Source organism: Triticum dicoccoides, chromosome 1B (assembly GCF_002162155.2).
Source record: "Triticum dicoccoides isolate Atlit2015 ecotype Zavitan chromosome 1B, WEW_v2.0, whole genome shotgun sequence".
Classification (NCBI taxonomy): Eukaryota; Viridiplantae; Streptophyta; class Magnoliopsida; order Poales; family Poaceae; genus Triticum; species Triticum dicoccoides.
Genome location: NC_041381.1, coordinates 165,512,172 through 165,525,846, shown reverse-complemented (window position 1 = coordinate 165,525,846; position 13,675 = coordinate 165,512,172). Strand labels below are relative to the sequence as shown.

The following is a 13,675-nucleotide window of genomic DNA, read 5'->3' as shown; positions in this document are numbered from 1 at the left end:
CTCATTTTTGTTAGGTTCAGTGTGGCGGCAGCGATGTCTCTCAATAGGAACAATGTCTCCCATGTTCTGTCCCCGTCCTCTGGATTCAGTTGGAGGGCATATAGAGGTGTGTCTCTGTCAGATCTCGCAGGATTCGGTTGGTGCTGGTCTTCGGCATATCTGTTTGGATCCGATCTTCATTCGTCTTCTTTTGGGTGTTTACAGGTTTGCCTCTTTCAATCTACGACTTCTTCATCGGTGTTGGTTATTGCTCTGGTGCGCTGGTCTGATGGGCATTAGCACGATGACTAATAGACCGTCTACTACAACAAAGTTTGCCCGGCTCCTGCGAGAGAGGGGCGATGACGGCAGCGCGCCTTCGGCTCGCTCCAGTGCTTGTAGTCGTCGCTAGGTGGTCCACGGACCTGGTTGTAATTCTTATTACCTCTGGTGTTCTTTGTACTGCCATGATTGAGAATGAAAAGATTGAAAATTTCTTGAAGAAAAAGAAACCAGAAATGTGCAAAGAACATAAATTTTAAAAATTGTGACTGTGTATAAAACAATGTTAATCATATATTTAAAAAATGTTAAACATGTATTAAAAAATGTTCATGATATATACCCAAAAATTTGCAAAATGTATGAAAAAGTAGTCATCAAACACAAATATTTTTAAAAAATGTTAATCATCTATTTAAAAAAGTTAAATGAGTACAAAAAAATGACCTCGTGTATAGGAAAAATGAAGAACATACATTAAAAAATTGAACATAAAAACATAAATTTTAAAAAATGTTGGTCGTGTATAAAATCATGTTAATAATATATTTCAAAATATATTAAACATGTATTTAAAAGATGTTCCTGATATATACCGAAAATGATCAATGTGTATGAAAAAGTAGTCATCAAACTCAAATGTTTGAAAATGTTAGTTGGCTAATCACCCACTGGCGACGGGCCCTCAGTTAATTAGTATAGATAATGTTGGCTAAGTGACGTGTTCCAGAAAAAAAATCCTCCCTAAATCACACACACACATGAGATCTATTCGAAGACTCCAAAATTTGGCTGTATAAAATGAGGGTAGCTTTCAAGTTGAACGGTTCTACAAAGTTGAGTTCTTTTCTATGTGATCAAACTAGTGTCTTGTTCGGATTCTACCGTTTTTTGGATGCCAAGGTTACAAAGATCAAAAGTTAGTTGGGCCCCCGGTAATTCCACTGTCTATGAAAAGTGCTCGCGTATATTTACCGAAATGTTCGTGCATTGTGCGCTTATGCCAAGTACTTATCTCGTCAGTAATTAAATAAGGATGCTTGCTGGAGTCGAAAACGTGTTCAAAGGCTCGTCTCCAAGACGGAATCGGTTTATTAGCGTCCAACAGCCTGCCTAGTAGTTATATAATGACTCTCATAGCATACGCATCGATCAGCACAAGGAACAGCACGCCGGCCGGTTCCAACTTCCAAGCAGCAGCGACGTTCCCTGTTTGGTCCTCGATCGCCTGCCAACGTCGATCGGCGGCATGGCGCTACTGAAGCGCAGCTTCACCGCGGCGCTGCTCGACGAGGACGACGAGCCGTCGTACCCGTTGAAGATGCCGGGCAGCCTCGCGCGCACCACCGCGCCGGTGGCCAAGATGATGCGGCTGTGGAACTACAAGCAAGGCTCGGGCCTCGGCGCGCGCGGCCAGGGCATCATTGCCCCTATAAAGCCCATCCGGCATTGCTCAACCGCCGGCATCGGCCACTCCGAGACGACGTACAAGAACGGCCTGCATGGCGCGCCGGCGCCGTCGCCGCCGCCCCAAGACGAGTGGCACGAGTCGGCGGCCGTCTCACGGGCCCTGGGCCTCGAACGGGAGTGCTACGAGAAGACCCTCGCACTGCTGCGCGGCGTGAAGCTTCAAGGCGACGACAGCGTGGAGACGGCGGAGGCGCTGGCGGCGATCGTCAAGTCCGAGGAGGTGCTGCTCCGGGGGAAGAAGCGCGCGCCAGGGGCGTGGAGGGCCGCGCTGCCTACTCCGGCCGTGCAGCACATCGTCGAGCGGGTCCTCACGCCGAGGATCGCCGTGAAAGCGCGAGAGTGGGAGCCGTTGTGGAGCCCGGGCTGCGACCATTGGCTACGCCCGTGGATCCCCTTGATCGGACACTTGCCGGAGAGCCTCTACGGCACCGTGGAGAGCAAGATCAGCGGCGGCAGCCTCGACATCATCTCGCCATGGAAAGACTACTTGGGCCCGACGCATTGGGAGATCTTCTCCCGGCGTCACATCCTGCCCAGGCTCACACGATGGCTGCAACAGCTGAAGATCACACCACCAAAGCAGCGCGACACTAAGTTCCGCGAGGTGATGTCGTGGACGCCTCTCCTGCGCACCCAAGACGTGGTGTCGATCCTAGAACAGGAGTTTTTCGGCAAATGGGAGGACGCGCTGCGTCACTGGCTGCAGTCCGCGAGGCCACCGTCGGGGGAGGCCGCGGCGTGGTGCGCCGGCTGGAAGAGCCTCTTCACCCCGGAGCTGCTCGACCACGAACGCGTGCTCGCACGGCTGGAGGCCGGCGTCGCCATGGTGGATCGAGAAGCGGAAGACCTCAACCGCCTAGTTTGTCATAGTTGATACAACAGCTTGTAAGGTTGTAGACTTGTAGTCACTTATGATCAGCAATGTAATGGTTGTAGTCAATTATGATTAGCAATGTAACTTGGCAGTGTTTCATAATCTGAATTATCAACTTGACAGTGCTGCAGTGTTTCACATGCGTTGCTATTATCAACCTTTTTTTTTTGCGAGGGTTGCTATTATCAACTTGACAGTCTAAGACACCAAGCATACATCAAGTTGTTGCATTGTGACGAACTCGACAGCCCTTCTGTGCACTTTCTTCACTGATAGACTGATAGAGATGCAATTTCAGGCCCTTTCCCTACGCCATATTTAACAGTAAAAATCAATACAGTATTGCAGCAAAGATGCTTGATTGAAAAATTCAAATCAAAATAGTAAAGGAGTCTAAATTCAGATTTGCAAGTTTTGATGAATTTTTGCAGTTCTACATGTAGATTTTGTGACAGTGTAAAACAAGGCACACCAATCTTCATCTTTCGACATTGCTTTGCAAAGATCTCTGCTTGGACGTAGAAGAAGCTGGGTTTATGGCCTGGTTTATATGGCGAGGCAGGAGACTAGAGGCCCAATGCTAGCTGTTAAAGAGATCCATGTGTGTTATGTTCTTATTCGCTGAAAGCCTGAAACACCTCCTGAAGATAGCAAGTCTTGTTGCTCTGGAGTTCATATTGCTTTGCCCATTGATCAAACCAAGCATTTTGTAGAATAGTACATTTTCTTCCGAGATATCCAAACTCTGCAGATGTAAACATATGATAAAAACGGGTAAATTCTGCTATAGGTTTGGATTTGAAACTATTGCACAGCCACCTTGGATACATAGAGGAAGTATCAAAAGAACTGGAAGCTACTACAGAGCTCTTTGACTCTAACCAAAAATAACAATAAAGGTGCTTCATGCACTAGAACATACATTGCATCCGTATAGTATTCATAGACAATGAACTTGCAACATATTCAAAGAGACAGTGCAATTCTAACACAGGTCTTGAACCATTCTGGTTACTACATCTTGTAATTCAACTAGGCGAACAGCTTTATATGCACATTACTTTTAGGACGTCAAAGTTTTGGGGATAGTTTTAGAATTTTACTCCGAGTAAACCGACTATGCTGACGTAAATACTACACAGGAGTCTTAAATTTCATAAATGTACTGCAAGCACTTCCAGTAAAACTAGCTTACATCAGCGAGAAGAGTCAGAATAGATACAATACACGCTGGAATACATATATTGTTTTAGCATGTACCATAACTGGTTCCCATAATGAAACTTCATTGCATCCTAAGTATCTAGAGAATCTGGCAGACTGCCGTGACTGAATAACTAAGAGTTACATCAGAAATACACAATCGACCAAGTGACCTTCAGAAGCATCTTGTAGTCCCCGCAGGTGATACTCTCATCATCGTAACCATTGCGCCTTGGAGTAAACTGAACAGTGCGGGCAGATAACTCATCATCACCGACAGCAGCAGCAACAGTCAACACCAGCACCTCATCCACAGAGACTCCTACTACGCGTCGCGCCATTTGTAGGACTCCATTTTCACCCGCAGTTAGCGCACCACTCACTTTGCTATCATGTAGCACAATGTCGCATGGAATGCTGGTAGTGGAAGCAACAATCTTCCCATGGAATTCATCAGGTCCCTCAAGGTTCTTGATCTCAACAGTGCCCTCCACCGACCTCCTAATGAATGTATAGTTTAAATCTAATATGCTGTGCATGCTGACAAGTGTTTCCGTATCAACCACATATCTGGGACTATATTCCAGCCTGCGGATAGCATCCACCTCCATCAGGCCTTTACTGAGTCTATCATCATCGACAGTCATCCCATGCACATCCTTCACCTTCAGATTGATTTCGAAGAATATATCATCGCATACCATGAATCCTCTCTTGGGTCCAGTCAAAATCAATGAATCATCCTGCAAGACCAATTTGAATAGATAAATTCCAGATGCTTGTTTCTGGAATTGATTGAATATTTGGGGTTCATTTTTAGCTATGTTTTGAATGACGAAACAAGGTAATTAGACTCAGAAAAATTGTGCTACATCTGTGCCCATGTTTTTTTGTCTCCTTTTCTTATTGTGCAGATTGCTGTAGTGCCATGAACTCACGCACGCAAATGATAAACCCCTGGCTCCTAACACTATTCGCTATAATAAGACAACTAATTGAAGTATCGTTAAAATCAACATCATATGGAACCTACGAAGCACCAATATGGATACGAGTATCGGTATCGGGCCAATATGGATACGTAAATTCGCCATTCTGAAAAAGTGCCAATACGGGGATACATTTTACTATTTTTTAATTCAAAAATAAAGTATAGAACTTAGGAACAGCATATTACTTTCATGTTTGCTCTCCTGAGCATGCAGCTACTAGCCTCGCCTGAGCGAGGACGTTGGTGAGGAGGAGGGGCAGCTCGTCGCCGGCTAGCCGCTGCCGCCGCTGGCACTCGGTGAGCAGCCGCCACCTGGTGTGAGCTTGAGAAGGAGGAAAGAAACTTGGGAGGGAACAGATGGGGGCCATCGGGGTACTAGGGTTGCTGATTGCTTCTTTACTGGGTTGATAGGGCTGGGCTGGGCCGTATCCAAAACGTATTGGCAAGTATCGGGGGAGTATTGTAATTGTTTTAAATCATTTATTCAAGGATCCTCCATGGATACGCATAGGGGGAGTATCGGAGGCAAATCGGTATCTGATACGGTATCCAATACAGATTCGCTGGTTGGCTCAAGTATCTGTACATTCGAGTATGGAACAGATACAAAACTAGATCCGTTATTCAAGTATAACATACAAATCCCAAATATGGATTACTGACATACAACATTCATAAGTAATCATTTATAGACGTTGTGCACAACTTAACTCAAAATTTCACCGTCAGGAAATCAGCAGTTTTTTTTTATTAAACCAGAGGACTGATATGAGGTACCAGTACAAGAAAACACACATTGATATATTGTATGTGTCTGTGGCAGTAATACCTTTGAGCTGATGAGCTGGCAATCATCCTGGTCGCGCCGGAATATATAGACACATTTTCGATCCAGACTGTCCCTGGCTATGATGGTACCGTAGACATAGAGTGGGTAGCCATAGTCAGAGGAAACAATCTTGATGGAGACAACATTGACTGAATTTTTGAGCCGGAATCCCTCTTTGAAGATTTTACCAGTATGTCGCATGGGACCAACAGGTGCTGTCAAATGAGAAGAAAACGCATATAAATCAATCAAAGAGAGTAACAAAAGAGTATGTATGTATGTATGTAGGTGTAAACCGAGCCTAATTGAGGAATGAATTTGAAAGTGGCAGCCTTTGCTTCCGAGTAAATCTAGCAGGAAGTGAAAGTAACCTTCAGATTGGGTTTGATGAATGAAGTGATACTGACTGACTGGTGTTTGAATTGAAATGAATTAGACATGCACAACGAAGCAACAAGGATGGATAGGCTTGTTCTGTTGCAAGGGGATTTGAGTGGATTGGGGAGGATAAAATCTGCTATGGATCAAAATCCACCTCCAAAAGAGGTTTAACCGAACATAACGAGATGCATATTAAGGGGGATTGGATTGGATTGGAACGTACACTCCAGGTCCAGGTCGAGTTTGCCGTTGAAGAAGTAGCGGACGTATATGAAACGACCCTGCTTGGGGTCGTACTCGCTGTATCGCGGGTCCAATGAATACTCCGGCGACTCGCACCGATACTCTTCTTGGTCCCACTCCCACTTTCTCGCCGCAGCCGCCGCCGCCACGGGAGAAGAATCGCCGCCGGCCATGGAAGCAGAGTCTCTCTCATCTCTCTCTCTAGGGTTTGATCGATCCAAGAGTTTTTTTTAATGAGAAAAAGGAGGCATATTATATCGCAACTTGGGCCCTTTTTAAGGGCTGGCCTGCGTGCCATGACCGGCTGGGTTGCCATGTATGCGAACCTATTTTATCTGCTGTTCTGCTATGTGTTTGGTTGGTGTTGATTGTGCTATTCTGTCTGGTGGCTTTATTTATAAAGTCGGACGTATGCCTTTTATAAAAAAAAAAGGCATTCCTCCTTCTCCCCCGCCGGCGGGAGGGACCCCTTTCTCGTTTTTGTTAGGTTTAGTGTGGCGGCAGCGATGTCTCTCAATAGGAATAATGTCTCCCATGTTCTGTCCCCATCCTATGGATTCAGTTGGAGGGCGTATCGAGGTGTGTTTCTGTCAGATCTCAATGGATTTGGTTGGTGCTGGTCTTCGGCATATCTGTTTGGACCCGATCTTCATTCGTCTTCTTTTGGGTGTTTACAGGTTTGCCTCTTTCAATCTACGACTTCTTCATCGGTGCTGGTTATTACTCTGGTGCGCTGGTCTGATGGGCATTAGCACGATGACTAATAGACCGTCTACTACAACAAAATTTGCCCGGCTCCTGCGAGAGAGGGGTAATGATGGCAGCGCGCCTTCGGCTCACTCAAGTGCTTGTAGTCGTCGCTAGGTGGTCCACGGACCTGGTTGTAATTCTTATTGCCTCTGGTGTTCTTTGTACTGCCATGATTGAGAATGAAAAGATTGAAAAAAATTAAAAAAAAAAAGAAACCAGAAATGTGGAAAGAACATAAATTTTAAAAATGGTGATTGTGTATAAAACATTGTTAATCATATATTTCAAAAATCTTAAACATGTATTAAAAAATGTTCATGATCTATACCCAAAAAATTGCAAAATGTATGAAAAAGTAGTCATCAAACACAATTTTTTTTAATGTTAATCATCTATTTAAAAATGTTAAACTAGTACAAAAAAATGACCTCGTGTATAGGAAAAATGAAGAACATATATTAAAAATTTTGAACATAAAAACATAAATTTTAAAAAAAATTGGTCGTGTATAAAATCATGTTAATTATATATTTCAAAATATATTAAACATGTATTTAAAAGATGTTCCTGATATATACCGAAAATTTACAATGTGTATGAAAAAGTAGTCATCAAACTCAAATGTTTGAAAATGTTAGTTGGCTAATCACCCACTGGCAACGGGCCCTCAGTTAATTAGTATAGATAATGTTGGCTAAGTGACGTGTTCCAGAAAAAAAAATCCTCCCTAAATCACAAACACATGAGATCTATTCGAAGACTCCAAAATTTGGCTGTATAAAATGAGGGTAGCTTTCAAGTTAAACGGTTCTACAAAGTTGAGTTCTTTTCTATGTGATGAAACTAGTGTCTTGTTCTTAGACATTGAACTTGCAACACAGGTTCTAACACACAGGTCTTAAGATCTTGTATATAAGTGCATTCTGGTTACTACATCTTGCAATTCAACAAGGTGAAAAACTTCATATCGACATTCTTTTAAGGATGTCAAAGTTTTGGGGATAGTTTATAATTTTACTCCGAGTAAACCCGACTATGCTGACGTAAATACTACACAAGAGTCTTAAATTTCATGCATGTACTACAAGCAGTTCCAGTAATACTAGCTTACATCAGCCAGAAGAGTCAGAATAGATACAATAGACGCTGGAACACATATATTGTTTGAGCATGTACCATAACTGGTCCGCATAATGGAACTTCATTGCATCAAAACGATCTAGAGGATTATAAAAAAAAAGGATCTCGAGAATCTGGCAGACTGCCGCGACCGAATAACTAAGAATTGCATCAGAAATACACAATCGACCAAGTCACCTTCAGAAGCATCATGTAGTTGCCGCATATGATAATCTCAGCATCGTAACCATTGCGCCTTGGAGTAAACTCAACAGTGCCGACAGATAACTTATCATCACCGACAGCAGCAGCAACAGTCAATACCAGTATCTCATCCACAGAGACTCCTACTACGCGCCGCGCCATTTGTAGGACTCCATTGTCACCTGCAATTAGCGCACCAGACACTTTGCTATCATGTAGCACAATGTCGCATGGAATGCTGGTAGTGGAAGCGGCGATCTTCCCATGGAATTCATCAGGTCCCTGAAGGATCCTGATCTCAACAGTGCCCTCCACCGACCTCCTTACAAATGTGTAGTTTAAATCCAATATGCTGTGCATGCTGACGAGTGTTTCCGTTTCAACCATATATCTGGGATCAAATTCCAGCCTGCGGATAGCATCCACCTCGATCAGGCCTTTACTGAGTCTATCATCATCGACAGTCCTCCCATGCACATCCTTAACCTTCAGATTGATTTCGAAGAATATATCATCGCATACCATGAATCCTCTCTTCGGGCCAGTCAAAATCAATGAATCATCCTGCAAGACCAATTTGAATAGATAAATTCCAGGTGCTTGTTTCTGGGATTGATTGAATTACCCTTGCTTTCGGGTTCATTTTTAGCTATGTTCTGAATGACGAAACAAGGTAATTACACTCAGAAAAATTATGCTACGTCTGTGGTCATGTGTTTTTTGTACTTCCTTTTCTTACTGTGCAGATTGCTGTAGTGCCATAAACTGAGGCACGCAAGTGATAAACCCCTGGCTCCTAACACTATACCCTACAAGACATGTATCTTTAAAATCAACATCAGATGGAACAGATACAAAACCAGATTCGCTATTCAAGTATAACATACAAAACCCAAATATGGATTGCTAATATACAACATTCAGAAATAATCATTTAAAGAAATAGTCAAAATTTCTCCGTCATGAAATCACCATTTTTTTTGTAAATCAGAGGACTGAAATGAGAAAGTACCAGTACAAGAAAACACACATCGATAAATTGTATGTGTCTGTAGATATGAGGCAAATGGTAGTAATACCCTTGAGCTGATGAGCTGGCAATCATCCTGGTCGCGCCGGAATATATAGACACATTTTTGATCCAGACTGTCCCTGGCTATGATGGTACCATAGACATTGAGTGGGTAGCCATAGTCGGAGGAAACAATCTTGATGGAGACAACATTGACCGAGTTTTTGAGCCGGAACCCCTCTTTGAAGATTTTACCAGTATGTCGCATGGGACCAATAGGTGCTGTCAAATGAGAAGAAAATGCATATCGATCAATCAAGGAGAGTAACAAGACGAGTATGTATGTAGGTGTAAACTGGTTGGAAAAGAACCTTGAAAGCCGAACCAGGCAGGCTGTGCTCTCATCTTCTGCATAGTAATATACTATCACCTCTGTTCCGAATTAGAAAATGTTTTTGATATTTTAAACGGACTACATACAGACTAAAATGTGTGAACAAACACCTAGAACACATGTACATACATCCGATTCAGGAAAAGGTTAGAACATCTTATAATTGGGAAAGGAGGGAGTAGTAATTAAAAGTAGTCGTGTCCAAACCGAGCCTAATTGACAAATAAATTTGAAAATTGCAGTCTTTGCTTCGGAATAAATCTAGTAGGAAGTGAAAGTAACCTTCAGATTGATTTTGAGTAATGAAGTGACACTGACTGACTGATGTTCATGAACTAGACATGCATAACGAAGTCAACAAGGATCGATAAGGGCTTGTTCTGTTGCAAGGGGAGGGGTTTGGGGAGGGTTAAATCCGCTATAGATCAAAATCCACCTCAATCCCCTCCGAACTTCTCCAAAAGAAGTTCAACGGAACATAATCATGAACTAAAATAAGGGGAATTAGATTGGATTGGAACGTACACTCCTCGTCGAGGTCGAGTTTGTCACCGTCGAAGAAGTAGCGGACGTATATGAAACAACCCTGCTTGGGGTCGTACTCGCTGAATCGCGGGTCGAAGGAATCCTCCTCCGGCGTCTTGAACCGATACTCTTCGTGGTCCCACTTTCTCGCCGCCGCCACGGGAGAACAATCGCCGCCGGCCATGGAAGCGCTCTCTCTCTCTCTCTCTCCGTGGTCCCACGAGCACGCGTCTGCGAGGCTGTCAGGTTAAGGAAGGTATTTCTTCAGTTAACACTGTCGACGGGTTCAGTTAACTGTAGCTTGACCTACAACACCGCTTCGAGTGATCCAACGGTTCACGGTGACTCTTGCGTCTTCGACTGGTAGTCACCGCTGGATCGACTTTTATCATTTTACTGTAGCACATCTCGTTTTTACTTTCACTGTTGGGTTAAACCCCTCTCCTATATAACAGCCGGGATGTGGCTCGGAAGACCATTATGCATTTCTGGATTCATTCCTATCGACGTCATGGCTCATAGACAATACATACATCCTTACTTGCTCCCCAATTATACTCACATCTGATCCAATTCGTACTTTTGCCCAATAATTCTACGCTGTCATAGCTGGTAGATCATCTGGGACCTACCAGAGGCCATAGTCAGGGGAGCCCGCTGCATGCTGCGACGGCTGGAAGAACCTCTTTGCCCCGGAGCTGCTCAACGACGGACGCGTGCTCGCATGGCTGGAGGCCGGCGTCGCCATGGTGGATCAAGAAACAGAAGGTTTCAACCATCTTGTTTGTCATACATAGTTGATACTGGTCTGCTACATCAGCTTGTAAGGTTGTACTGGTCACTTATGACTATAAATGTAATGGTAATTGCTATTATCAATTTGACAATGTAGGATGCCAAGCATACACCAAGTTGTTGCATTGTGACGAAATCCGCGGCCCTTCTGTATATATGGTTCAACCCAGTCTCCTGCAAGGGGAAGGGGGAGCCCGGCAAGGGTCTCCCGACAAGGTCATCCTCAGGAAGGAGTATCCCAGGAAGGAAGCCCGCGCCAGGCCCCACGTGCACCACACATATGGGGTAGCCCTGGTTGGGCCCCATGTGTTGACTATACATGGGCGGGCCATACCGTGCGTCTATGTCACAATCATGACACATGCGGCATGTAAGGAATAGTGGTCTTCAATCACTATTCCAACCACTCCATGGTGATATTATGGAGTGGTCTTGTCTAGGGTAGATATGTAGTTTTTTCTATTCGCATGTACTCTACGCTCTCGGTGGAGAGTAGCGAAAATGGAGAAGACTCCAAGACCAAATATCTCATACACATCGCTCCTCAAATTCCCTTACTCAGACACCGAAGTTCTTCCACGGGTTCACTCCGCTAGCCGGCAGAAAGATTGGGTTGGGCTAACAATTTGGTATCAAAGCCCCACGTTGCCATGCTGAAGCATATGCCGCGTTGATGACGACGGCTCCAAGACCACCAAGTAGAGCTCGATTGAGGAGGCGTGCACGGCGGCCGACGTGCTCACACCGCGGGCCAGACTGGGAGGCGAGCTGGGTGCGCCGCACTCCGTGCGCGACGTGGGCATGTCCAGCTCCTCATTCTGTCTCCTTGGGCGGACCAATTATTCCAGTTGGTCGCTCCTGCTGAAGGTCATCATGGAGACATGGCATATGTGGAAAGCCATGAAAACCGGCGATGTCAAGTACAAAAAGGACCGGCTATCGATGGAGGCAATCTCGCACGCCGTCCCACCGTAGATGGTGACCACCCTTGGCACCAAGAAGACAGACAGGAAGCGTAGGACACCATCCAGGCTATGCACATTGGCGTAGAGCACGTACGGGAGCCGAAGGCTTAGTCCTTGTGCCTCCAGTAAGAGGATATCCGGTTCAAGGCTAACGAACAAGTCAACGACTTCGCCATGCGGTCGTAGGGCCTTGTCAACGAGCTCGTAACACTCGAAGATGCCATCAACGACAAGAGGATGCTTTTCAAGTTCCTCCGCCTCATCCCGGGCAGTACAAGTGACTGGTCTGGTCCATCGAGAGCCTGGTGGACCTCTCCACCATGACAATCGAGGAGCTCGTAGGCCGGCTCAAGGTCGTCGAGGAGCGCGGCGACAAATCCAACGAACGTAATGACGGCCAACTGCTACTCACAGGGAGCAGTGGGACGCGCGCTTTCAGCAGTGCGGCCGCGACGACTCGTCGAACTGTAGGGGAGGCGTCCCCACGGGAAACAGAGCTCACGGTAGAGGCAGAGGTCGTGCCCAGAGCGGCGGTGGCAACCGCGATGGCAAGCCAGGCCAGTCCCAGCAGGACGGTCCTGGGCGAGGTTCCGGCGACAGTGGCGACCGGAACAAGTGCCGCTACTATAGCAACCAGGGTCACTAGATCCGGGATTGTCATACAAGGATAGCCGACAAGGCAGACGCGACATTGGCAAACCTCGTCCAGGATGACGTGGTTTATATGGCGAGGTTTATGGCCGGGTTTATATGGCGAGGCAAGGGCATCCTAGGAAATGGAGATGGATAAAAGACTACAGACACAATGCTAGCTGTTGAAGAGATCCATCTGTGTTGTGTTATTGGCTGAAAGCCTGAAACACCTCCTGAAGATAGCAAATCTTGTTGCTCTATTTTGACTCCTAGACTACAAGCTAACTTTCTAGCACGGGGAGGCATCATGGCGCTCCCGTCCCCTCCCTCCCCCTCGGCGTCGCCCTACGGCTCTTCTTCCCCTCCGGCGTCCTCCTTGCTCCGGGCGGCTTCCTCCCCCCCTTCTCAGGCGTCTCCTCGCCGCTCCCCCGCAGCGGCGCGGCCTCTCCTCCTCCTCCCCGGTTTCTTCTCCTCGCTACGCCTCTGGCCAATCGTTTCTAGGCTCTTGATTCGGATGATTCTGGGTCTGATTCGGAGGTGCTTTCTTCCTCCTCCTCCGGTCTCTGCGGGCGGTCTCCCCGAGGCTCAGGCGCCGGGCCGCCGCCGGAAGTTCGCTCCTGGCGGGCGGGGGCGGCCCGTTGTTTCCGTGGCGGTAGGGGATGGCTGGCACCGCGTTTCTCGTGGGCGCCGGCGTGCGGTGGCTTGGTCCCCGGCTCGGGCGTCGCTGGGTTCAGGTGGGGTTTCGGGGGCGACGTCGCCGTTCTCCCCTCCGGTGGCTCCCCGTGCCGGTGCTTCCTCTGGGGGTGCGGCTTCGGCTCCGACGGCGGCGGCGCCGGCGCCTGCCCTAGATCTGGCGCTAGGGCAGGTGGCGGACCCTGCGCCTGGGCTGCGGGGCCCTGTGCCTTGCGTTGGGCTTGGTGGGCCTGGGCCGGCTCCTGCCTTGGCCTGTATGTTTGTTTCCCCACCCCCCTCCCCTCTCCGGTCTCTAGGCCGCGGGTGGCCCAGGCCCATAACCCCCTCCCCGTG

General features: G+C 46.7%; 2 protein-coding genes across 3 annotated transcripts; both read right to left on the bottom strand.

The window, feature by feature from the left end:
* Positions 1–3,779: 3,779 nt before the first annotated feature.
* LOC119325885 lies at positions 3,780–6,472 on the bottom strand. The gene is made up of 3 exons (XM_037599608.1): positions 6,233–6,472; positions 5,629–5,843; positions 3,780–4,551 (listed from the first exon to the last, which is right to left on the bottom strand). The coding sequence occupies exons 1-3, from the start codon at positions 6,423–6,425 to the stop codon at positions 3,955–3,957; spliced, it is 1,005 nt and encodes a 334-aa protein (XP_037455505.1). The 5' UTR covers positions 6,426–6,472; the 3' UTR covers positions 3,780–3,954.
* A 1,635-nt stretch (positions 6,473–8,107) lies between these two features.
* On the bottom strand, positions 8,108–10,486 carry LOC119303269. Of its 2 annotated transcripts, none has more exons than XM_037580383.1 (3): positions 10,257–10,486; positions 9,405–9,619; positions 8,108–8,889 (listed from the first exon to the last, which is right to left on the bottom strand). In XM_037580383.1, the coding sequence occupies exons 1-3, from the start codon at positions 10,438–10,440 to the stop codon at positions 8,293–8,295; spliced, it is 996 nt and encodes a 331-aa protein (XP_037436280.1). In that variant the 5' UTR covers positions 10,441–10,486; the 3' UTR covers positions 8,108–8,292. The 2 variants fall into 2 exon arrangements, with proteins under 2 accessions (XP_037436280.1, XP_037436287.1); XM_037580390.1 differs by lacking the exon at positions 10,257–10,486 and adding an exon at positions 9,709–10,244.
* Positions 10,487–13,675: the final 3,189 nt, after the last annotated feature.